General features: G+C 37.6%; 1 protein-coding gene and 1 long non-coding RNA gene across 2 annotated transcripts in view; one reads left to right on the plus strand and one right to left on the minus strand.

The window, feature by feature from the left end:
- Nucleotides 1-15,230: 15,230 nt before the first annotated feature.
- Nucleotides 15,231-17,345, plus strand: LOC148130548 (uncharacterized). Its single transcript, XR_015749874.1, has 2 exons — nt 15,231-15,305; nt 17,291-17,345. It is a non-coding gene; the product is annotated as an uncharacterized LOC148130548 (long non-coding RNA).
- Nucleotides 15,656-25,878, minus strand: part of GABRA5 (gamma-aminobutyric acid type A receptor subunit alpha5) — an 82,561-nt gene continuing 72,338 nt past the window's right edge. The window contains exons 8-10 of the mRNA XM_026666720.2: nt 22,215-22,367; nt 18,627-18,838; nt 15,656-17,438 (exon numbers count right to left, since the gene is read on the minus strand). Coding sequence (XP_026522505.1) covers nt 17,139-17,438; nt 18,627-18,838; nt 22,215-22,367 — 665 coding nt within the window. The 3' untranslated portion in view covers nt 15,656-17,138. The remainder of the gene's footprint in view (nt 17,439-18,626; nt 18,839-22,214; nt 22,368-25,878) is intronic.

The raw sequence follows: 25,878 nt of genomic DNA on the forward strand, positions 1-25,878 counted from the left end.
GTCAAGGTTAATGTTGGATAATCAAATCAACTAACATGGCTTTCCTAATAACATTTTTATATTCAGGTTGGATCCAAATTCAAACAGAGAGATGAAATCAAAAGAAAAGTGCATTACAACATAGAAGTTTGCAAAAGCATTAATTTCAGAAAGCCTGTACAAAACCATCACACTGCAACACAGAGATACAAAAACCATGTGCCATGTTAGTGCGCTTAAAAAACAAACTGGGAGAAATTTGAAATGTAATCAATGTAACATTACGCAGCATTCTTTATTAGTGTAATTTTAGTCTGATACGTTAGAAACATCTGCTAGCCAGACATTTAATTTACTGATAACATTAGCAGGTTAGTATTTTATTACTTACTGTATTTACTATATACAGAAAAATGTATTTACTATACGAGCGGCATGGTCACCTAGTGGTGAAGATGCTTGCTTCCTACTTAGAATGAAGAGTTCAAATCTAGGTAGCCGCAGATGTTTCTCCCCCCCTAGGGGGAAAGCTCCACATGGTGTCAGGAAGGGCATCCACCAGTAAACACTCATCTCCATCCATTTCCCGGCTCTACCCCAAAATATAGGGTCATAAAAAGTGAGTTACTATAATTACTGTATGAAATTACATTAAAATGTTTCAATTTTTTTTTTTTTACAGAAGGGAAGCTACCAATTGCTGAATTCAAGGATCTATTGATAGTGACAGTTGGAGAAGTTGGCAAAAATATAGTTGAAGCTTTGTAAAAGGAAGTTAATTATTGTCATCTTAGACCAGGGGTGTCCAACCTTGGCAACTTTAAGACTTGTGGACTTCAACTCCCAGAATTCCTCAGCCAGCAATGCTGGCTGAGGAATTCTGGGAGTTGAAGTCCACAAGTCTTAAAGTTGCCAAGGTTGGACACCCCTGTCTTAGACCCTTACACGTATTCAATTTTTAAAACAAGGAAAATAGCAACATAAACATTTGTCCTATAGATATCTACTTAGTCTCGTTCTGAGTTACCTATATTGTAGCGGAAGACTCTTGTAAAATAAGATTTCATTTTTATTTTTTTGGTAAGTTTTATTTGAGTTTTCACAAAAAAAACCAAGTAAAACATCTTTTTTGAAAGCAGCATAATCCTGGGTTACATCTCTTCGTACAGACACAAATTCAAGTTCATGCTCATTTTTATATTCTATTCCATATCTTATTACTATTCTACATTTTCTGCATAGCTTCTCCCCTCTTTTAACTTTCTTAATTTTATTTTATTTATTTCATCTCAATTCAAATCATTGTACTTATATTCTTTGTCTGTCCTGTTTCAACTGTCTACTATCTTTTCTCATTAAACAAAATTTCTCCTGTAATCACTGATTGGAGTATGATGCCTTTATATCTTTCCCTTAAAATTATAACACTTAATATAATACATAACTTTCATTCGGATTCTGCTTGGCACATTCTAAAACTACACATTGTATTCTTGAAAAAAGAAAAAAAGATTATACATGTATAATATAATTAAAACAACAATCCGTTCCAATTCAATTCTATCATTAATATTGATATTCATTTAGATCTTAACATTTTGCACATTACTTTTCAAATAAATATCATACTTCTATGGTAACAATTATAAACTTTCCATAGTTAATTCCCCCCCTCTTCACTTATATTTTATAAAACATTGACTAATTAAAATGTTCCCATTCCTTCCTAATTCAATTTTCTCATTTATTTTATTTCATTTATTTTATTCACAAACATTTCCCCAAACCACACCAACTACTTTATCCCTCTTTTTAATCATATGTTGTTTCCAATTTTCTAAAATTATTTATATTACAAATATAACAATACAATCTTATGTACCTTCACAGAATCCCTTTTCAGTTAGATTTTCACCCATTATCTCTAAATAGGTCCTGTTTCTTTACATCTTGTTCCAAACCTTTGTAACTTCTCTTCCTTTCCTTCTTCCCTTTCTTCTTCTCTCTCCCCTTTTTACCCCCCTCTCTCTCCACCTCCATTTCCCTCTTCTGTATTCCCCTTTTCTGTTGCTTTCCAACATTATATCCACTTTTCAAATTATTTTTCCCTTTTTTGGCTGTTTTTTTAGGTCTTAAATTCTCAATTCTCTTTCCCCCCTTTCCCCTTTCTTCCCCACATAGAGTTACTTGTTCATTAAAGATGGCTTCTTCTTTGTCCCAGTCTTTTTGTTTTGCAGTCTTTTCTTGTTGTTTCTCATAGTTGGAGATCTCCATTTCTAAGAATTGAAAAACGAAGCCAAAAGAACCTCTCCCTTCTTGTGCCTCTTCTTTGTATTTTTTAAGTTCCATTTTCAATTCATCCAAAAGTGATGCCATTGTAAAAAATTTTAAACAACCACCCAATTGATTTTAGTCATTCAAATATAATAACCAAAAATCCAAAAGTCACCAGACAGTCCAAATACACACAGCTGTTTCTTTTTTACACTTTCTCTTCCTGGGGTTACTATTTAGTTGCAAAATCTCAGTTAAAATGTATCTTTTAGAAGTCTTGTTGAAGATTTACTTTAGATTCTTTTGAAGTCCAGGCAGTCTCCTCCCTCCAGATCCTGCCCTTATTCTTTTCCTCTCCCTTCCTGCTTATAAAAGAAAAAGTTTTTAATGTCCAGAAATCTTTATTGTCCCTTTGGCATTTAGTTATATTTTCAGCTTAATTGCCTATTGATGCCAAAGTGGATTTTTCCGATTTCTTCTTCCGATCTCTTAGTTGTCAATGTAAGGAAGGAGAGAGAAGAAAAAAAACCTTTCCCTTTTCACTTTCTTTCGCTGCTTCCGATCTTCTTTGGGAGCGATGTATCTTTTGTAAAATTTAAATTCCAGGGTACCTTAATTGTTGTTTTTTCAGCTTAACCCGATCAGCCAAAACTTTCACTTATCTTCCTCCTGCACTTTCTTTTCCGGTTGAGTTCTTCTTTGAGGCGGCCATTTCTGACCGCCGCTCCTACCGCCTTCGGGAAAGGGAGTTTGGCCAGCTGAGGAGGAGAGATGCGGCTCTCCTCAACCCTGCTAGCAGTCTCCCCCTTCTTCACCACCTCTACGGGGTGGCTTAGCCCTGAAGCCAGCCGGCTCAGGGCGCTCCAGCGGCGAGCCCAGGCAGAAACCGCACACAACCGCAGATTCCTGTTTGTCGCTGAAGCCCTTCAAACGGTAGTCCCAAATAAGATTTCATTTTTATTCCCTGGATAGATTTCTGATTCTAAAATGGGAAGATTTCCTTAGAGCAAAGCAAGATGTTTTTCTAGTCTTACACTTTAGTTCTCTGGATAAAGGATCTCTTGTCGCTTCTAGAATCTTAGACAGAAACATTGATTATGACATTTAAATCTGTAGTTCATGGTTCTCAAGACTGTCAGAGGGTTCCCCCACCCCCTAGACTTACATGATAGCTGTGGAGAAGAGCTACATCATTTCAGGAGTGTGACTGTTTTAAAGGAATTTTAGCAGTGCCGCTTGTACCCATTTTGTTTTTGAATCTGAAACTCTGTGTAGCCTTTTCTCTTTCTGGCAAATCTTGCACGCAAAAATTTGGATGGTGGTGATGGGTGAACCTAATGAGATAGGACCAATTTATTGAAAAGCATACTTTCTTGTGTTGGACTTCATACTTTGACTTGGCTGTAAATTTCATTTCTCAAAATACTATCCTTCTCATTTGGTAATTGGCTTCCTAAACAGAGAATTATCAAATGTTACTCAACTAGGTTACACCAATAATTTGTCCTCCACTTCAAGCCTTTTGTTTCCATCTTTAGGCTGCCCTTTTGAGGGCCTTAAGAGAAAACTGAAGCTATGTTTATATAGGGATTCTCTCAAGCCTGAAGACTGCTGAATTCTTCTTTGCCAGATTCTTGCAAGGCCAAGTACTTACTTTATTGATTGCAGATTGAGGGCTCTGCCTTAAACTGCTTGACATACATGTATTTTTTTTCTTTTTACGACCCTGTAATCCCTTTATTTGGGGTGGAGTTGAGGTGACTGAATGGAGCTATGCATTCACTGGCCAGATGTCCTTCCTGTTGCCTATGTGGAACTCACAGCAGGTATTTTGTCTTTGTACCCTGATAGAGAAACAACTGCCGCTGCTGCCTTGGATTGAACCTTCAACCTTCTGAATGGGAGGCAGGTGTCTTCATCTCTAGGCCACCATGCCACTCTGCTTGCAATACATATATAAACCAGCAAAAACAAAAGTAACTTAATGATTTCCTTTTGGGGATTTCAGCCCATTCTTACATTTGGGCTGCGGTAATGGCATGGTGTTCTATTCACCTGCTATAGCCCTGATTTATGGATTCTCCTTCCTTTTATTCACGCTGGGAGAGCAAATATCTAAGATATTACTAATTTTGGGGGGAAATTCTCAAAATTCCCTTGGAAATTTTTTTTTAAAAAAATAATAGAACCACTATTTTATCATGACATTGGTGAATCTGTAAATTAAAAAGGAAAGATGTAGTGGTTTACCAGCCTAGCATTCTCCCTTTCAGTTTTGGTTCCATTTCTATCCAATTAATTCCTGGAGGATGAGACTAACAGTTAAAGAGGACTGCGCGAAGTCCTGGTTTTAGTGAATACAGTTAGGACAGCCCAAGAACAGTGGTATACTGAGTTGATAATTCCTTTGATTTCTTAATCTCATGTAAAATGGTTCAAAATTTTAACTAATTCTACTAGAAATTATTCTCAAATAAGTATGAAAAGTATAATTTATATATTTATTATGATAAAGAATCAATGAACAGTGAAAAATATATTTCTACATAAATATTATAGAATTGATTGGCCCTACAATTTTCCTAATTTATTTGAAAATATGCTCAATTGAACTCTATTCTATTGAACATTAAATGAAATCAATATGGATGGGATTGAGCTGCATGTTAGACAGCTCAATTATTTTGCACTATGATAACATCGTTATATGCTAAAGCTAAGATATGACTAAAGTTGGAAAAGTTGCATAGTACTACTTAACTTTCTTAAAAGATTAAATGCTTAGTAATCACAATAGCATTCCTTCTCCCTGTAGCATTCATAAAGTGCCTATTAAACAATGTTTTTCAAAGTTGGCAACTTTAAGATATGTGGAATTCGTCTCCCAGGATTCCCCAGTCATGAGGAATTCTGGGACTTTTAAAAGTAAAAAAATACTGCTCTAGAGGTAATATCTATAAGACTTATTTTCCTATTCTCTGCTCCACAATATGTATGACAATTGAAGTACAATGAACTTTGATGTCATGGATTCCATTTTGTGGATTGTTGAAGCAACATGTCAGATTTTCATTCAGACATCCTTCCAAAATAATTAAAAAGTCCTTTCTGTCCATGTAGTGTGGAGAAAACAAGTTAAATTTATCTTAATGTCACCTTAACATTAGCATATCCACAGTAATTTAAGTAACTTGCACCACGACGCAAATTGTTATTTACATTCATGTACTGTATGTCATTTGTGCAATGCACTAATTATAACAAATAAAATGAATTGCTGTAATGATATATTTTTGTACTTAATGGATATTTGAGACCATTAAGCATTAATGGATATTTGAGAATATTAAAAGGAAATATTGTTACTGATGGTCATCAGATCTTGGAACTACATGCTGTTTTATAACCCTTCTGCTTGGTTACTTCTATCAGCAAGAGAAGATCTTCTGAAGGTACCTTCAATATGAGAAGCTCAATATGAGAAGCTCAACTATCAGGTCTGTGTAAGAAAGAACCATCTCCCATAGAATGCACTTTTTGAGAAGTTGCATTTGGTTCCTACTTTCTCAAAATTTAGGAAAATGGCACAAAATTCATCTCATTTGCCAAGCTTTTTGTAGTTTATTTGTTATAATGATGGCTTTTAATTATAATTTTAACTGTATTAATTTTTGTATTTGCGGGATGCTGCTCCAAATGTTGTAACAATTAAAGCTACGTATACAATGAAGAACAAAGAAAGTAAGATAAGGTATAACATAAAATGAGATAATAGAAACAATGCTTTCTTGATTTAAATTTAAAACAGTCATGCTTAACTGAGTGCATTATTTTCAACATAATGGTGTCCATGGAAAGAGTAAAAAATCAAGATAAGTGCTACGATTCTTGGTAGATGGATATTTGAATCCTTGCTCTTTTTTTTACATGCATCACAACAACAAAAAAGGAGAGAGGACTTCAATTATGCAATAATAGCTGCCATCTTGACTTTCTTGACCACTTCACCTAAATAAGCTTTTCTTACTTATAGATAAGAATTATTATGTGAATGAAAATGTATTCATAGAAAAGAAAATACTCTTCCTCTGTCACAGTCTTCAGGGGAATAGAATATTAAGATGCCAAAGGTGAGAAACACTGATGTAGACCATTATACCAATAGTACTTAGACTTATATACCACTTTATAATGCTTTACAGCCTTCTCAAAGTGGTTTACAGAGACAGCAACAATCAAAAGACAAGAGACAAGAGACAGCCCCCAACAATCTGAGTCCTCATTTTACCCACCTCGGAAGGCTCGAAGGCTGAGTCAACCTTGAGCCTGGTGGGATTCGATCTGCCAAATTGCAGTAGGAGTAGCTTGCAGTACTGTACTCTAACCACTGCACCACCAAGGCTCCTCATTATTATGGTCATGGAAGGTGGGGAAAACATGCAATGTTACATTTTTGCCATAACCATACATAGAAAACTGAAGGGTTTGCTAATACAGGTAGTCCTTGATTTTAAAACAGTTTGTTTAGTGATTGTTTGAAGTTACAAGGGCACTGGAAAAAGTGAGTTATGACCATTTTTCACACTTATGACTTTTGCAGCATCCTGAAGGTTACATGATTTACATTTGGATGCTTGACAACTGACTTTCATTTATGGCAGTTGCAATGTCCCGAGGTCATGTGACTCCCTTTTGCAAATGTCTGGCAAGCAAAGTCAATGCTTCACTTAACAGATTCACTTAACAACTGTGTTACTAAGTTAAAAACGGTGGTGATTCACTTAACAAATGTAGCAAGGAAAGTCATAAAATGGGGCAAAACTCACTTCCTCACTTAGCAACAGAAATTTTGGGCTCAATTGTGGTCATAAGCTGAGAACTACCTGTAATGGCCAAAAGGGGTTATTACAAGGGGCACCAATGACAGATCTTTTCATGTGACACTGTCATCCCAATCTCTCCCAGAATTTGCCTACCTGTATACCAGGAAACCTGACCTAGCAATTGTCATAAAATTTGTCATGCATGCAGAATAGTCCGGGTCTTACTTGCCATAGTCTTAAGATAAGGATTTTTAAAACTGTGCTTGAAAGTTAGTGGGTGAAGGATGTCAGAGATGCAGGTTAAACCACAAGCTTGATATTTTAAAAAGCTTTTCTCATTACTTTTGTTTATTGCTCACAATCTAAAAAAAAAAAAAATAGAACCGCCATCCGATGCAAAGACTTCCTAGCATGATATTTATCTAATCTATATAAACAAGTCATAAGTATAACAGCATCTTTTTACCTTGCCTGGCAATCTGGCACTTCTGCCTTTCTCCTAGGAACAAAACATAGCCATTGTAACTAGAAACTATGCATATCATCCTCCGTAGTTTATACAGTCAGATATATTTTGAGAAAATACATTCCACCATTCTATATAAAATACTTCAATCATTCCTTAAAATTTAATGACACTGCACTATAAGACGGTAAGGGGGAAAAAAAAAAGGCAAGTGCTTCAAAATAAAGTTTGTCTTCTTGTAGCAGTTTATGCTTGTTAGCATTTTTTTTTAAACAAATTTTATTAATTTTTAAAGACAAACAAAACATCATTAAGCATTGAAGACATTAAACCTCTTTCCATTATAAATTTTTACAAGGCAGATAAAACATTATTTTATACAATATAGTTCTAATATATCCCATTTCCACTTAAATATCTTTTAGCAGATTTCTCATTGTTTCTCTTTGCTCTTATTCAATTACATTTCTTCTATATTTATCCATTTTATAATCATCATATTCATATTTCCCTCTGTCTTGTTTGCAATAATTCTCCTCTAGCTTTCCTCCAAGGTTTTATTAAATCTCAAACAAACATAAACACACAAAACACAAAAACATAAAACTTCTTTTTAAAAAGTAGCTTGGCCCCGGATTACCTCTCTTTATATGGACTTCAATTAAATTTATGCTCATCATATATACCATTACCTATCTTATTTACCATTCTATATCTTCATTATAACTTCTCCCCGCTTTCCACTCTTCTTAATTTTATTTTATTTATTTCATCTTAATTTAAATCATTATACTTGTATCTTTTGTCCATTCTTTTCCAATTATCCATTTATCTCATTCCCTATAGTAGAAAAAAAAAAGATTTCTCCTGAAATCACTAATCGAAGTATGATGCCTTTCCATCGCTCCCCTAAATTAACATTTAAGGTAACACCTAGTTCCCTATCTGATTCTGCTTAGTACATTCTACCTAAGAGAGAAAGAAAATAGTTATTAAATCTTAAAATCCATCATTATTAAACCTTTAATGTTTTAATCTTTACTTAAGTCTTATAAAATTCTAATTTTCTATTTCTAATACAAATACTACAATACTATCTTATGTACCTTGCAGAATCCTTTTGAAAAAAAAGTTATACATTACCCTTTATCCCTAAAAAAAAAATTCTTTTTCCCATCTTTTTTCATACCTTTGTGGCTTTTTCCCCCCTTCTTCCTTCCTATCTTATCCCATCTGGTCTTTTTACCCCCCCCCTACTCCTAACCTCCTCCTTTTTAGCTTCCCCTCTCTGTTGTATTTCTCTTTTCTTTTGCTTTCTAACATTGTATTGATTTTGCATCTTATTTTTCTCTTTCTTGGATGTTTTTTTTAAGTCTTATGTCCTTTTTCCTTCCTCTCTTTCTCCTTCCTTTCTTAATCAACTTTGTAGATTCGTTAAAGATGGCTGCTGCTTCTTCTTCTTCTTCTTCTTCTTCTTCTTCTTCTTCTTCTTCTTCTTCTTCTTCTTCTTCTTCTTCTTCTTCTTCTTCTTCTTCTTCCTCCTCCTCCTCCTCCTCCTCCTCCTCCTCCTCCTCCTCCTCCATCAATTGTTGTGTTTGCTGATAAGTAGCAAGTGCCATTTCTAAAAAGCGAAAAATTTCTCTCAAAGCGTCCTTGCCTTGTTTCTTTATTTTTCCATATTCCTCTCTCAGTTCATCAACAGATAAAGCCATTATAAACCTTTTCTTCTTTTTTTTCCCCTCTTCTTCTTCTTAAAACAACCAAGATAATTCAAAGCTTAGAACAATTCCCCAAAATCCCAAAGTCATCAAGCTGCCAAACAGAGCACAAAGTTCTTCCCTTCACACTTTTTCTTCCTGGGGTAATATCAATTGGAAAGGGAAAAAAAAAACCCAATCTGTATTTTAAAGTCTTATTGCAATTAACTTCCAATCTCAAAATCTTCCAGGCATCTCCTCCAGCAAGATCTTAATATAAATTTCTCTTTTGTCCTCTCCCTTCCCACTTATAACAAAAAGCTTTAAATTTTTACCTTCTATAAAATAGCAGGCTTTTCAATATCCATTTGTTAATTCCATAGGGAAGGAGAGTAAACTTTCTCTTTCAGCACTTTCACTCGCCGCTTATAAATCTCTTCTGGAAACAAAGTATCGTTCAGAAAATCAAAAGTTTCAGGATATTAAATGCATCTTATAGTTCCAGTTCAGCCAAAAAACTTTCGCTTCAAAACTTTCTCCTTCTTCCTCCAGCACAATCTTGTCCAGCTGCCGGCTTCTTTGTGGCAGCCATTACTGACCGCCGCTCCACCGCCTTGAGAAAAGGGGGTTATGCCGGGTGGGGAGGGGTCTGCGAAAACCCCAAACCCCTGTCCGGATCCCCCCTATCTTCGGCTGCCTCTACGGGGCAGCCTTATCCTCCAGACCCATCAGGATCGGAGGCACCAAGACGGCTAGCGCAACAGGGATCGCGCACGATCGCGAAACCCCACCGCCGCCGAAGCCTGGCAAACCGGAAGTCCGCTTGTTAGTATTTTCGTCAATGAACATACAGCACTTTTTAAAAAAATAACTACAACCTTATGAATCAAGTAAGGTCTAAGGCCACAGTGACCTTCATGCCTATATGAAAAATCTAAAACTTCGTCTTTCTCCACTGTATCATTCATTATAGTGAAATGTTATTCCATTTATAGCTGACAACTTTTCTTACCATTTTTTTTTTTACATTTCAGCAGCTGTTTCTGATAACAGAGAAAATACCAGAACTGGAATGCCTGTATATAAAGAAGAAGAAAATTGGAGGGCAAAATTAGTTGCCAAATGTGAGCCAGGATCATTAATGCACTTTCAGAATTGGTCTCTGTGGGGACAAATGGGATGAATATATTGCCTGGGGTGATAGATAGAATTGGACCCTCTACCGCACACGGAAGCCAATCAGAGTGCCAGCTGAATATTCTTTCAACCTTGAGAATGGAAGGCAATTTTTATTTCTATCAAGTGGCACACACAACTTGGCTTTATTTCTTACAAATAAATACATGATCCTATGCCACACCAGAGGCTAATTTACGGGCCACAGAACCTACAAAATGATGTCCTTCAGTAATTTGCAGTGACTGCTGTCTATGTTATCATGTGCTGTGTTGGCTATATTAGTTCATTCCAGCTAAGGAGAGAAGGGAAAATTATGGTAATTCATCCCACCTTATTTATTCTCCACTTTTTATTGTATAGCATAGGACCAATTTATGTACAGGTCTGCTTAGTTCTTTATGGTCTACCCTGAACTAGCATGGAATAATTGTTTGCAGGTTCTGCTATAGGTACATTACTTTCTCTGGCAGAGTTTACCCCATATTGTAAATTGAAGCATTATTATTATTCTGAAGGGATTGAAAACTTACTATCTTCACATTTTAAAAATGTTGTGCAGTACTGTGTCAATAATATTTAAGGGATATTTTCTTTAGATGTTTTAATTATATTTTTGCAAGTTACCTGGAGCTCTTGAAAGTATATGGATAAATAACTAAGACATAATTGTGAGCTACTCCTTAAGGCCTTTGTATAAAAGAATGAAGTCTAGGAAGAGAATGCTTAGGGTATAAGTCAAACTTAGTAAATGACTGCTTTAATTAATTAAAAGCCTCAGATTGACTGAAACAATATTTGAAGTCCTGAGGTCATTTATGTGAATGCTACTAGTGCTTCAACAGCGATGAAAACTTTGTATCAAGACCATGACAAAGCTTCAATATTCTTTTGTTCTTGCTAATGAATGGTTTTAAAAATGTCCATGTGGTTGTGTGAGTACTAATTAGTGGATTTGATTTCTTGCTTGTTAATTTGACTTTTGCTTTCCTTAACAAAATTCCTCCAAAAACCAAAACATGTTTGATCATTTCAATCCAGTCACTAATTTCCATTGATGCACAAAATGCTGAAGAATTTATTTCTCTGTTCCTGACATCTGAAGGATATGGATTATCTAAATTTATTCAGGTCAAGCTATCATTCAGTCAGATTTTGTCCCCTTAGTAGGCATTTTATGCTGGAAACTAGATGGGAGAGGGTGAATACCTCTATGCCAGAGTGAAGATAGGACCTATGGCATTGTTTGGTCCTTCTTGAAAGGAACATTTTGACACTTAATTCTGGGAAGCTTCCATTCTGCATAATTACCAATAGCCTATGGCAACCCTCAGAAGGATTGATAACACTTCTCATGTTATTTAAATATGTAGGAAGCTGTTAGTGAATCTGTTCAACATTTTGGCATTGAGTGTTGTAAGATCCAAGGTCCATCTGTATTGGAAGCCATTTTGAAAAGACAGGTGCACAGCTAAGGTAACTCTTGTTTAGGCCTTAATTCAGTAGCCCATATTTTAGTGGTTGTCTAGAATATAATTAACACAAGAACATGTTATAAGACAACTTTATTTTACTGACTGGAATAAACTATCAGTTTGCACCAATAGCTTCTTATCTAGCTTGAGGCCAGGATAATTTAAAGGCTGTATTTGCTATTTAAGTTAACTGGTACTTTTAAGCTCTTAAGATTTTTTTTGGTATCATCCTCTGCACATTCAGGGAACTGTTTAATGGGAATCTAGCTTAGTTTTCCTCCAAGTCTTTGGATATGTTTAATCTGGAGGTCTTGTTAATTCATCCTCTTCTCCTTTTGCTGGCAGGTTGACCTTTGGGATGTAAATAGGTTACTGCTGAGTTGATAAGTGCTACTTCTTTTATTTTTTTCCTTTTAATGACCCTGTAATGCCTTGCATCTAGGTGGAGTCAGCATGACAGAATAGAACTGAGTGTTTATTGGTCAGACACGCTTCCTGACACCTTTGCAGAGTTTGCTTTGCGCTGAGAAATATCTGCCACCACCTAGGATTGAACTCACAGCCTCCTGATTTTGAGGTAAGAGCGCCATCTCTAGGCGCCATGATGCTGTTTTGTGCTACTTCTTTTATAATTATTAATTTTTATTAATTATTTTATATTTTTATTAAGGGGATGTGGTGGTCTAGTGGTTGAGATGCTGGGCTGTCGACCAGGTGGGCAGAGACCGAAATACTGCATAATTGGTAAACTTCCATTCTTGCTCCAGTTGCTACCAAACTAAGCAGTTTGAAAGCATGCAAATGCAAGTAGATAAATAGGTACTACTTTGGTGGGAATGGTTATGGTTAGGTTACAGCATTCTGTACACCTCAGTGTATAGTCATACTGGCCACCTGACCACAGAAGCATCTTTGGACAATGCTGGCTCCCTCAACTAGGAAATGGAGATGAGCAATGCTCCCTAGAGTTGGACATCATTGGATAGTGAAAAACTTTATCTTTTTTTAGCCTTCGACTTTTTTATTACATAGAATTGCAATGAAATTTCAAACAGATTACTTTGTTTTTGATTTTTACTTATATTGTGTTTGGCTATCTCAAGTAAGTTAATAAGTGAATAAATCCAAACGATTGCTCTCTTCCTGTCCTTTTATTGGCCAGATAATTCAGCTACTGTACTAGGTTATTAGGGGTCTCAAATGATACAGGACATGTAAGTGATCAACTGAATCATAACCCAATGTGAAAAAGAACAAATGGAACCTGTTTGCTTCTGATAATCAAAGCATCATTAACTAGCACACGTGATGTCAACAGGCTTGGTATCAACACTTCCTGAAGTACAATAAACTTGGGGTAAGGATTGAAAAAAGTCCCAACTGAATTAAGAGTATTCAGTTCCCATGAATGGACTACAGAAAAGAGATGGAAAACCGGACCTGAATATTTTACTTTACAACATTTGCGGTAGGTTCTACTTGTTCCCCTGACAAACAAACTTGGGAAAAGATGACATTAAACAGTCTTTGTCTTTCTTTTCTTTTTTTTTAATTTAAACAGTAGGATAAAATTACAAAAGCTTCTGAAGCAATGTCTCTATGCAAGGAAAAACAACCCATTGAAGTAAACTCAAATTACATATGCAGCCTGGTACTAGGCATAGTTACACAAAAATACATGTGTTGTGTTCTTTTCCAACTCTGTGTACATAGGACTGCAGCTTTTCTAAGTAATCTTCACATTTTCTCAGAAGTCCTATGGATCTCAGTGGGAATTAATCCCAGGTATACATGCATAGGACTGCATGTTAATCATTCACAAACAAAGCAAACAACATTGGAAATATAAGTTATCCAAAAGGCATGGTACCAAACCAAATACTGGTGAAGTTGTTTGAAACAGTTTTGAAATGGAACTTCATTTCTTTGTCTTTATTGTAGTAGAAATATTGTAGAAGGATTTTGTCTGAATACTAGAGGGAAATGTTCTAAAATATTTACGTTTTTCTTATAAAAATGAAGAATTAAATTGGGTATTGTTCTAGTCTACTTTTAAAATGTAATCTCATACATTTTATGACTGTTTAAGAGCAGTGATGATTAAGGAGCCAAGGAGCAGCTTAAATTTGAATCAAAGTTTGTATTTCCCTGAAAGGTAAAATCCCTCACTTTCCTAATGGGTATGTAGATAATGGCCTTAAAATTCAAGTAATCACTGAACAGAGTCTTAGCAAGTGCATTTTAAAACAGCTCCATGGATATCAAAATGCCTGTTCTCACAGTGACTGAGATCCTGGAACAATGGCATCAATGAAAGATGTCCCACCCTGCCAGGTGTCACTGAAATGCAGTAAAAGGCAAAAAAAAAAAAGTGATTCATGCACATTTTGTTATGAAGTCTATGTAAAGAAGTCTATTGTCTTTGTGTGCATGTGCGCACACGTGCGTGCACACACACACACGCCTTTGAGTCAATCTTAATTCCTGGTAACTGCCTGGACAAGTCCCTGCAGTTTTCTTGGAAAGATTTCGGAAGTGATTTGCCATTGCCTGTTTCTTAGGGCTGAGAGAGAGGGACTGGCTCAAAGTCACACACCAGCTTCTTGACTAAGGCAAGACTAAACTCACAGTTTCTTGGTTTCTAGCCAAGTAGTATCTTAAACTCTACACCAAATTATCATCCCACTGTCATGAAAGGTGACAATATATTTGCTCTCTGCATGATTTATTTCCAACACACTATTGGGGTAAAACAATTTTATTTTTTTGCTTGACATTTTTGTGTACCCCTATGCAGAGATCCATCAATTTAGGCAATCCTAACTGATATATAATTTGTACAGCATGTTTTTTTTTTATCCTCCATACAAGAAAATCAAACTTTTGGAAACTGTCAAGGCTTTAATGAGCTATGATTTTGTTCTTATGTGCTAGTAAGATTCAGACTGTGGGTAATTTTGGTAGATTGGTCAACTGGTAAACTGATTCCACATTGTTCTAATTCATGCTGTTTTGCATTCATTTTTAAAACTGCTTTATAATTTGGGATGAGGAGAATTATACTAAATTAAGTAAATAAATCTTCCTCTGTGTGCCAGAGTTTGAAAGCGTATTACATCTATAAGTTTCAATTCAATTCAGAATAGAATTGGAAGGGACCTTAGAGGTTTTGTCATCCAACCCTTTGCTTAAACAGCAGACCCTATACTGAGCAGACCATATATACCATTTCAGGCAAGTGGCTGTCCAGTCTATTCTTAAAAAAACCCCCAGTGATGTAGCATCCACATATGAAGGCAAACCATTCCACTGGTTAATTGTTCTCACTCTTAGGTTTCTCCTTAATTCCAGTTGCTTCTCTCCTTGATTAGTTTCCATCCGTTGCTTCTTGTCCTGCCCTCTGATGCTTTGGAAAGTAAGTTGACCCCCTCTTTTTTTGTGGCAGCTCCTCAAATACTGGAATATGGCAGCCCCTTAAATACTAGTATTCCAGTATTATTTCAATCCTTCTTTTGTCTAGACTAGCCATACCCAAAGTTCTAGGTAGTCAACTGAGATTTCTGTAGTTGCTCTTCTTGTGGCCTGCTACAATGCAAGCAATATCATTGCAGTAACCTTTTACTGACATGGACTGATTAATAGTTTTATATTAATTTTTCATACTGACCGTGGCATGTTGCTCTTTTGGAAGGATGCTATAGTTTGAATATTAACCAGGAAAAAAAGAAGCAATTTGTAGGAAGGCCAAATAAATAATACCATACATATGTTGGAAATAATACCATTTCATTGCAAGCAGTAGTCAAATGAAGCAGCTAAATCTGCTAAATTACATATGACTAACCTCTGTTATGGCCACTGTTGTGGCTTGTTGTAAAATTTGAGGTGGCCTAGAAGGGGTAGCCACGGGGAAGTTTTTACGATTCTCAGAATGGCAAAGAAAGAATAGTGGAAAGGGGTGAACCCAAAATGGCATCTGGAGAAGGCAACCACAGCGTTATTGCCAGGACTGGCCTTATCATAGAAGTAAAGAAGTCTGCTTGAATTAACCAGTCCAGGTGAGCAGATGGGAGCTTTCAGTGTCTTTACCTTGTTTTACAGGCACAACAGTGCATTTAGGCCACTACTGTTTCAAAGTCCTAAATTCTGAAGCTACTTGAGCCTTCTGGGACTACGAAGCCACTAAGGGGGGAGCCACTTGATTTGCAGAAAGTCACTCAGTTCAAATGCCAAGTCATGGACCAGAATCAAGAGAATGTGGCTGATATACCTATAGAAAGCGCTACACCTGGTTCAACAAAACCTGCACAAGTTTTTACAATGCAAAGAAAGGAAAGGCCAGTTCTCGTACACTGCTGAATATTATGCATTCTAAGACATTATCTAGAAAAGTCTTACCCAAGGCAGTCATCACAGGGGTTCAGGATCCCCTATAGTACGTATGTCACGGGCACCAGTAATATTTAGCAGTTCTCATCAGTATTAAGTATTGGACAGTTTTACACACCGAGCACTGCTACCATGTATCAAAGCTGAGGACAGACAATAGGTTGGAAAATCAGTCCAGTTTTCAGAGATTTGTATTTCAAAGTGTAGATGGCCTTCATAAAAAAATGTTGCATTCAGAGGCAAAAAGAAATCTGTGCCTGTGACACTTGAGCGGTAATGTTTGTTCCACACATCCAAGTTATCAGGGGAGGAGTGTAGACTTCAGTGGTCTGCCAAAACTTGCTTGTGGGCATGTGCTCTTAGGAGGTGCTGTTAATCCACTTTATGTGCATTCAGCATGACTATGAGCTAGAGTGTTCCAGCATGGACCAACTCTGAAACAGCTTGTAAGAATACCTCTGCAGGTTGCAAAGTTCACAGTCCCACTATGTGCATGAATGTACATTCGAAATATAAAAAAATGGCAGATATACTATATGCCCAAACAGTTTAAAAAATATACCCTATTTCATTTGTAAACTATCAATGCAGGATACCCAGCAGCATAGAAGCTATGTTCCAAGTCTTCTGTTGTCCTAAAAAGATTAGTGTCTGCTGCCATTTATGTAATTGTCACAAACATCTGAGGTTACATGTAGAAATAATCAAGGCAAGAATAATTTTGTACATATTGTTAAACATGCAAAAACTTCCTGAAGAATATTGCCCAAAGGTCAAAAATCTTATGGAACCTCAAATTCTCCTTGGTAGCATTTGTTTTTGCAAGTATGGCTAACACTTGATCTGGAAGTCCTTCCATTTATTTCGGAGAAGCAGCACCTTTAATAACAGGTTCCCTGTTCAAATATGTGGCCCAATAAACTAAATTAAATGTTCCAAACAAGACGGGGAAAACTATTCGGGACATTTTGTCAATCTTACTGATGCTGTTATATGTCTTTTTGTTTTCAGCTGATTTCTCAGTGGGTATGGTTGGAGAAGAAACAGAGTTGGAGATGACTGAAGGGGTGGAGTCCTTTGGTATGTTTAATGTAGGCGTCATCTTTCCAGCAGCATAGGTGTTTATGGCTTTATTTGCCATTAATTCACGTTCTTTTTTCTGAAACACAACAACAACAACAACAACATTGGAAAACTGTATTATTATTATTTTTTAAAAGAGATGCTTGGTCATTAAAAATGCATTTTATATGGAGTCCCTACAATCTCTGGCTATACAATGTATAATAGAATATTCATTGGATTTTTATCATTGTCATTTGCAGCATCCTAGTTAATTAAATGGATAAGTGTTTATGACTATATATGACTATCATTAAGTGTTGTACCTTATGATTCTTGACTCTTGACGAATGTATTTTTTCTTTTATGTATACTGAGAATATTTACACCAAGACAAATTCCTTGTGTGTCTAACCACACTTGGGCAATAAAGAATTCTATTCTATTCTATTCTATTCTATTCTATTCTATTCTATTCTATTCTATTCTATTCTATTCTATTCTATTCTATTCTATTCTATTCTATTCCATTCTATTCTGCAAGCATAATGTGGCACAGCCTTTAAGAATGGTTTCATAAAGTCATCATTTTTACATGGGAGAGTAATGATGGAAGCATCACCATTCTAGTTACATCTAAAGCAGTTTTTAAATACATGGTTAAATTCTTTTTGAGAGTGGTTTATCAGGTTAGGGGTGAAAGATTTAACATTTAATCCAGAAAGAATTAAAAAAAAAATCTTACCATCCATTAAACGTGGAACTTTCTTTCAGAACATCTATTATGCTACTTCAGCCTCCATTGCTCTTATTAAACATTTGAGTTGAGTTTCTTAGTTTTCAATTCCATTTGAAATAAAGTCTAAGAACATATGAATACTTTTATTTATATTATTCCCCTAAATTCACTTTTCCCTTTCTTTTGTCTTCATGTTCTTTCTTTCCCTAGGAGAGTTTGTGCCTACCATAACATCTTTTATGGACCTTTCTTGCTATTGTATGGCCTGTTTTGTTTTGACTTTTTACTTCTTGTGGTATATATGTAAATATAATCTGTCACTAGGGGCTAAAGAATTATGGAACCATTAAGTGTAACAGATATGTTCAGGCAATTAATTGTATTATATAATAATGAGGGCAACTCATAGTCCAGAAAGGGGCAGTAGAAGAATGTAAATATCCAAACAGGTTATGGAGAAAAAAAATCCAACAGGATATCTAGAAAACTTGTGATATCCCTTGATATTTAACAATTTACTTCTTCAAGGAGTTGTAAAATAGCCACCTTCTTTTTTGCAGCCTCCATAGCTTTTTTGCCATCCCAGGCCCAGCTTCTTTTGGTAAAATAGTTGACCGTAGCAAATTCAATCAGGGCAGAAAAGACAAAGGCATAGCATACAGCAATAAACCAATCCATCGCAGTAGCATAAGCCACTTTGGGTAGAGAGTTACGGGCACTGATGCTTAACGTTGTCATTGTAAGAACTGTAGTCACGCCTTTAAAAAAAGAGAGAAAGAGAAAGAAAAAGATACAAGTTACCTAAAATGTATTTATTTATTATTTATTAAGCATATGATGATGTTACATTAGTCAGGAGACTATAATGCTAATACAGAATAACAATTTAGCTGCCTAACTACTAGCTAGCCCTGTTTGGTTCACACTCACATGCTTTCCAAAGTGCACCACATTCTGCACAAGAAAGGAAGACAAGCAGCTTTTCTGCTGTATTATCCAGGACCTTCTCCCTCCACCAAAGAAGCCACCTCGCAAATGGGCATCAAAACTGGGAAGATCCAGCGCCAGTGGGATTCTAACTATCTGCACGAAGCGCCGGCTTGTCTTCCCACTGAAGTGGTAACCTATTTATCTACTCACATAAACATTCTTTCAAATTGCTAGGTGGGCAGAAGCTGGAGCAAAGAATGGGAGCTCACGCCACCACAAGTGCTAGGACTTGAACCACTAGAGTAAAGACCATTTCCAGTTTCATTAAGCCATTAAACCACCATGCCTCATTGTTACCTAAAATGTGTAGTATGTAAAACTTTTTCAGATAGGTCACTTTCAAAGTTAATTTGTAGATGTCATAGAGAATAACCCTGAAGGAAAGTGGAAAGATCCACTACCAAGACAACAAGAAGTCAATTCCAAGAAACTAATTTGAGAAACCACCTTAGACAGCCCCTCTCTAATAAATATGAAGATAACATAAAGGAGGAGAGAAGTATACTCAGACTTACAAGATTCTGTTACTGTACTATTACTATACTGTAATAAACATAACTTTAGGTGTGCACACTATCTGTCTCTTAGTCTGCTGTATCCTGTAGGGTAGACAGAATGCATGCTACTACACTGCTCAAAAAAATAAAGGGAACACTTAAACAACACAATGTAACTCCAGGTCGAATGACACTTCTGTGAAATCAAACTGTCCACTTAGGTAGCAACACTGATTGACAATCAATTTCACATGCTGTTGTGCAAATGGAGTAGACAACAGGTGGAAAGCAAAGGCAGTTAGCAAGACATCCCCAATAAAGGAGTGATTCTGCAGGTGGTGACCACAGACCACTTCTCAGTTCTTATGCTTTCTGGCTGATGGTTTGGTCCCTTTTGAATGCTGGCGGTGCTTTCACTCTAGTGGCAGCATGAGACGGAGCCTACAACCGACACAAGTGGCTCAGGTAGTGCAGCTCATCCAGGATGGCACATCAATGCGAGCTGTGGCAAGAAGGTGTGCTGTGTCTGTCAGTGTAGTGTCCAGAGCATGGAGGCACTACCAGTACATCAGGAGATGTGGAGAAGGCCATAGGAGGGCAACAACCCAGCATCAGGACTGCTACCTCCGCCTTTGTGCAAGGAGGCACAGGAGGAGCACTGCCAGAACCCTGTAAAATGACCACCAGCAGGCCACAAAAGTGCATGTGGCTGCTCAAACGGTCAGAAACAGACTCCATGAGGGTGGTATGAGGGCCCGACGTCCACAGGTGGGGGTGTGCTTACAGCCCAACACTGTGCAGGACGTTTGGCATTTGCCAGAGAACACCAAGATTGGCAAATTCGCTACTGGCGCCCTGTGCTCTTCACAAATGAAAACAGGTTCACACTGAACACATGTGACAGACGTGACAGGTTTGGAGACACCGTGGAGAACATTCTGCTGCGTGCAACATCCTCCAGCATGACCGGTTTGGCAGTGGGTCAGTAATGGTGTGGGGTGGCATTTCTTTAGGGGGCCACACAGCCTTCCATGTGCTCGCCAGGGGTAGCCTGACTGCCATTAGGTACTGAGATGAGATCCTCAGACCCCTTATGAGACCATATGTTGGTGCGGTTGGCCCTGGGTTCCTCCTAATGCAAGACAATGCTAGACCTCATGTGGCTGGAATGTGTCAGCAATTCCTGCAAGACAAAGGCATTGATGCTATGGACTGGCCCGCCCGTTCCCCAGATCTGAATCCAATTGAGCACATCTGGGACATCATGTCTCGCTCAATCCACCACAGACTGTCCAGGAGTTGGGGGATGCTTTAGTCCAGGTGTGGGAGGAGATCCCTCAGGAGACCATCTGCCACCTCATTAGGAGCATGCCCAGGCATTGTAGCGAGGTCATACAGGCACGTGGAGGCCACACACATTACTGAGCCTCATTTTGACTTGTTTTAAGGACATTACATCAAAGTTGGATCAGCCTGTAGTGTGTTTTTCCACTTTAATTTTGAGTGTAACTCCAAATCCAGACCTCCATGGGTTGCTAAATTTGATTTCCATTGATAATATTTGTGTGATTTTGTTGTCAGCACATTCAACTATTTAATGAACAAAGTATTCAATAAGAATATTTCATTCATTCAGATCTAGGACGTCTTATTTTTGTGTTCCCTTTATTTTTTTGAGCAGTATATATACTAACCTATTCCCAGGAAGGATTAGATAGCTTGCCTAAAGTATCCAAGATGGGGCATTGTACTGTATCAAAACAGGTGCAGTCACATGGGGAAAAGAAGCTGGAAATTCTGCTATATGCTCCAATATAACTGGAGGGCACTTACTTGAAAAAAAAACCTGACCCAGGTGATCTGTAGACAGTTAACTGGACAAAAGAGACTACAGAGAAGGACAGGGGTTACCTTGCATAACTGAATGTTGCATTATTACTTCCGTAATGGTATATGGGAATGACCTTGGGAGAGTGGGCCCAGAGGCACAGACAGGGAACAGTCAGATAAGAGACAGGATAGTCCTCAACTAGATAGTGTGGGGAGAGACTCAGAAAAGACCCTCCCTAATCTCTCAGGTGTAAGGAAATGGGAGAGGAATTCTACTTTCAGACTTACAAGATTCTGCTGAAGTAGCCTTACAAAAAAGTAGAATTAGCTCATCTGGTTGTGTTTCCTATCTGCCATCTGGCTGACAGTTCTGATTATTGAATTGTTATACCTGGGATTTTGTCTTACTGGTAGCTAGGTTTCTCAAGTAACCATCGTCAGACCACAAACTAATTGATATACATCATCCTTCTACTGGTTCTCTAGTAATACACAGTTCTATTCTATTCTGCAACACCTATGTTGTTATACGTTTCAATTTTTCTATGGAGAAAAAGAAAAGCAAGTAAAGTACCGGGCATGAATTGATTCACAGAGTGTCTAGAGTTACTTTCATTTTGTATCTTCCTTGGAGGGGGAAGAAGAAAGAAGTGATAAAGTGCTTGGATTGGGAACAGGTGCAGGGGGAATTTACTGTCAGGAAAAATTAAGCACTGCCTCTTTCTTGAGAGATTCCCCTTGCATTCTGTTGCAAAGGAAATTAGGTTTGGAAATCCCAGAATAAAGGATTTTTTAAGAATGAAGGAAGAGTACTTACCAAAGACTGTTCGAGCAGGGACAGATTCTCTGTTTAACCAAAATGATACTTGTGATAAGATTACTGTCATAATGCAGGGAAGGTAAGTCTGGATGACAAAATAACCAATCTTCCTTTTCAGATGAAAATGCGCCCTCATTATAGTGTATTCCCCTAGGTAAGAGAAAATAAAGATGTATCTTAGCAAGAAAAAACTGAACAGTTATTAACTCCTTCCATTTAAGGAGCTTCTCCACAAGCCACTTCAGCAGTCCAAGCAGAATGTTGATTTGAGGATGCTAATAATCAGCCACTAAGCTGCATGCTAGCAAATGGCAGGGGACTGGAGATTGATTCACAAGAGCCGTTTTTCTTCCCCCCAAAGATAAACCTCCATACCTGATCCTATTTCTAAGCCTTGAGATCACAGACCTTGTATCCAAGCTTCATAAATAATCCAGACCAGAGGCTCTGACTTGCTACTGGCACATTTGTCAACAAGAACACTGACTTCTGTAGCCTTTGCCAGCCTGCATGTTACAGTTCAGTGCTGAGGCTGCGGGAAAGGCTTTCACGACAGAGCTTCTTCATTAAATGAAGATGCCATACAGATTCTTTATGATGGAAGACAACACAGCTCACGGAGAGTCTTTACACCACTGTAGCACATTCCTAGCAGCAAGCCAATCGGTGCTGCCAGGGTCTCTCCGCAGGGGGCAGAAGATCATTGTGTTAGTGACACTACATGTTGAGACTCCCTGTAGATGTACTGCCCCAGGAAATCATTTCAAGGGCACCCATTTGAGAAACATGGCAATTCCAGGGAAAGGCTCTTTCTCTTATAATTGTATAGCTGCATGGAATGCAGGCAGCTATTGTGAACCGGTGCTAAAGGAAGCGAACTATTTAGAAACTTGTTTTCTTGTGCAAATTCTGGAAGACCAGATTAATCCCATTTTTTTTCTCTACATCCAACAGAGGCAGGGGTTATGAAGAAAATGAATGAAAAAGAAGAAGAAGAATGTGTATGAATTTGTATTAACTCCTTAACTCTGATGAAGAAAAAAACTGGCGTTGGTCTAATTTTAATAAAAAAATATATTCCCTTTTCCTGTTGGAAAAGATGACAGGCAGCCCAGTGGCTGCGTTCTCACCATGACTTGAAACTACTCTCTCTTGGAAGGTCGTTCCAAATATCCTGGTCAGGAAAAACACAGCTAGTGCAGGCTTGAGCTAAAACTGGAGACACTGGGAGGAACAACAAGGAGGAGTTGTTCTCAGATCTTAACTCAGCCTATCAAACAGCACAAGTAGCACTTCCCAGACATGGATGCTTGGAACAGCTCACTGGAGAATGCAATGATTTACTAAAGCTGGGCAAATATTTTAAAAGAATGCCTTGCAATGCAGGAAGGAAGAAAATGAAGGGGGAAAATCTCTTTGTGTAAATAATTGTTTGCATAGTCTTTGGTGGATCAGCAATCTCTTGGGCTTCAACCACCCCGTTCCCAGTGCGCTGTGAGATTTTGTTCCTCCATGGCCGCTATTGCTTTGGCTGCTGGACAGAGTGGAATTTTATGTGACGATTTTTCTCTCTCTCAAAAACTATTGTGTCTCTCCATGTATTCCCTGTATAAATAAGGCAACGGGCTTCAGATTTGGCTTCTGCCTTTGGGTAAAGTTTCCTTGCCTTAGTGGTATCCATCAAAACTAGCCATGACATAATAAGGCTGGGAGAATAACCTTGGGAGACAGGATGAAGAGCTGCTGCCTAGACAATGGTCTGATAAATAAGACCAGAGTCCAAAGTAAAAAGGAAGTGAAGAAAGTATTTCAGGGGTTTCCCTAGATCTCTGGGGAGTCAAAGTATCAGAGGAGGAGAGTGCTTGTAAGCTAGCAATAGCAATAGCACTTAGTCTTATATACAGCTTCACGGTGCTTTACAACCCTCTCTAAGTGATTTACAGAGTTAGTGTATTGCCCTCAACAATCTAGGTTCTAGGATTCTGTTACTGTAACCTTATAATAAATGTAATAGTATTAGTTGCTTATGGTTTTAGATCCTGTCTCTATTATTGCATCTTAAAGAGCTGATGCCCAGAGTTCAAAAACAGTGATGGCTCGTTGGCCCCACACTTCTGCAGGGTCGTTTGCAAAAATGAATTAAGCAAACGAAAATTCATTTACACATAAACTCACTTGCCAAGAGCAACATCAACCACAAAAATCTCCATTCTCGTCCTGACCTAACCTTACAGCAACATGTATGGTCCTATAAACTACGCCCTGAACTCAAAAGACTACAAGAACAAGGAAATACTAACCTATACATTGACTACCACACAGAATGTATCAAAAGCAAGACCTTCAACTTACATCCAATAACCATCACCCCAACATCCAACATTAGGCATGCATGCCCCTTACTTCCTCCAGATCCACTACCACATATCTAAAATGCAAACTACTCAACGCAAGAAGCCTCGCAAACAAAATGCATGAATTCCTCATCTTACTAAGCACAGCTACATTCGATATTATATTTGTCTGTGAGACGTGGTTGAATGCATCTTTTCCAGACTCCACTACCACAGTCAGAGAATATCACATTTATCGGTCAGATTGCAAAATCCATAGAGGAGGTGGAGTTGCTATCTTCTATAAAAAAATCCCTAAATCTAAGAAAGATTCAAATTACACAGGAGCTTGCTCTTCCAGAGATCATCGTTTGTGAACTGTCCTTAAATACCACTATCCGCTTCTTACTATGCTACAGAGCCCCTGATTATGACATAGTTCATGCAAACAAACTAACTTCACTGCTGACGTGGGCTGCCTCTTGTGCACACCCTCTTATTTTCCTTGGTGACCTCAATCTACCTCTTATAGACTGGATCCTAAATGAATGTACATCCGAACCCATACATGCAACCCTGTACAATGCCGTTACCACACTGGGACTGGATCAATTAGTAACTAACAACACTAGACTCAACAACTGCCTCGACCTCATCTTCTGCAACAGCTCAAACTCAATTTATGGCCTACAAATACAAGAACCCTTTTCAAACAGTGACCATAGTATGATTGACTTTTGTCTCAATTTACGCCCTCACAAAGAAGATCATAATGATGGATCTCCAAAATATAATTTCAAAAAAGGCAACTATGATCTCATAGATGCCGACCTATCATCTCTTGATTGGCACATTCTCTTCTCTAACTGTAATACTACAGAAGACCATTATAATGCATTCTTACTTGAACTTGAAAGAGTCATTAAACTATATGTACCATTAGTAACCTCTAAAAAGGAGCACTTGATCAGCTGCAGGATTGATTCTCAAATACCAATTGGAATTTATTTGAACAAGAGGATTTGGAAGAATATACAAAAACTGTACTGTTTTACATCTTGACCTGTGTGGATACGATTACTGTGAATAAGTGCATCCAGATTTTTTCAATCCAGAAGCCCTGGATGAACAAGGACGTACGATCACTTCTCAGGACACATGATATGGCATTCAGGTCTGAGGACAGAGTTTGGTATAACAAGGCAAGAGCGGAACTGAGGCGGGGCATCAAGGAGGCAAAAAAGTACTCATATCTAATGATCTAAGCGTTAGAGCTCACTGTAACAGCATTGCCAAAAAGACATTAAGAGTTGTAAATCTAATCTTAC

The sequence above is a fragment of the Notechis scutatus genome, chromosome 5, assembly GCF_049901735.1.
Source record: "Notechis scutatus isolate UNSWTSFEM ecotype Mainland chromosome 5, rNotScu1.2, whole genome shotgun sequence".
In the NCBI taxonomy this organism is placed as follows: Eukaryota; Metazoa; Chordata; class Lepidosauria; order Squamata; family Elapidae; genus Notechis; species Notechis scutatus.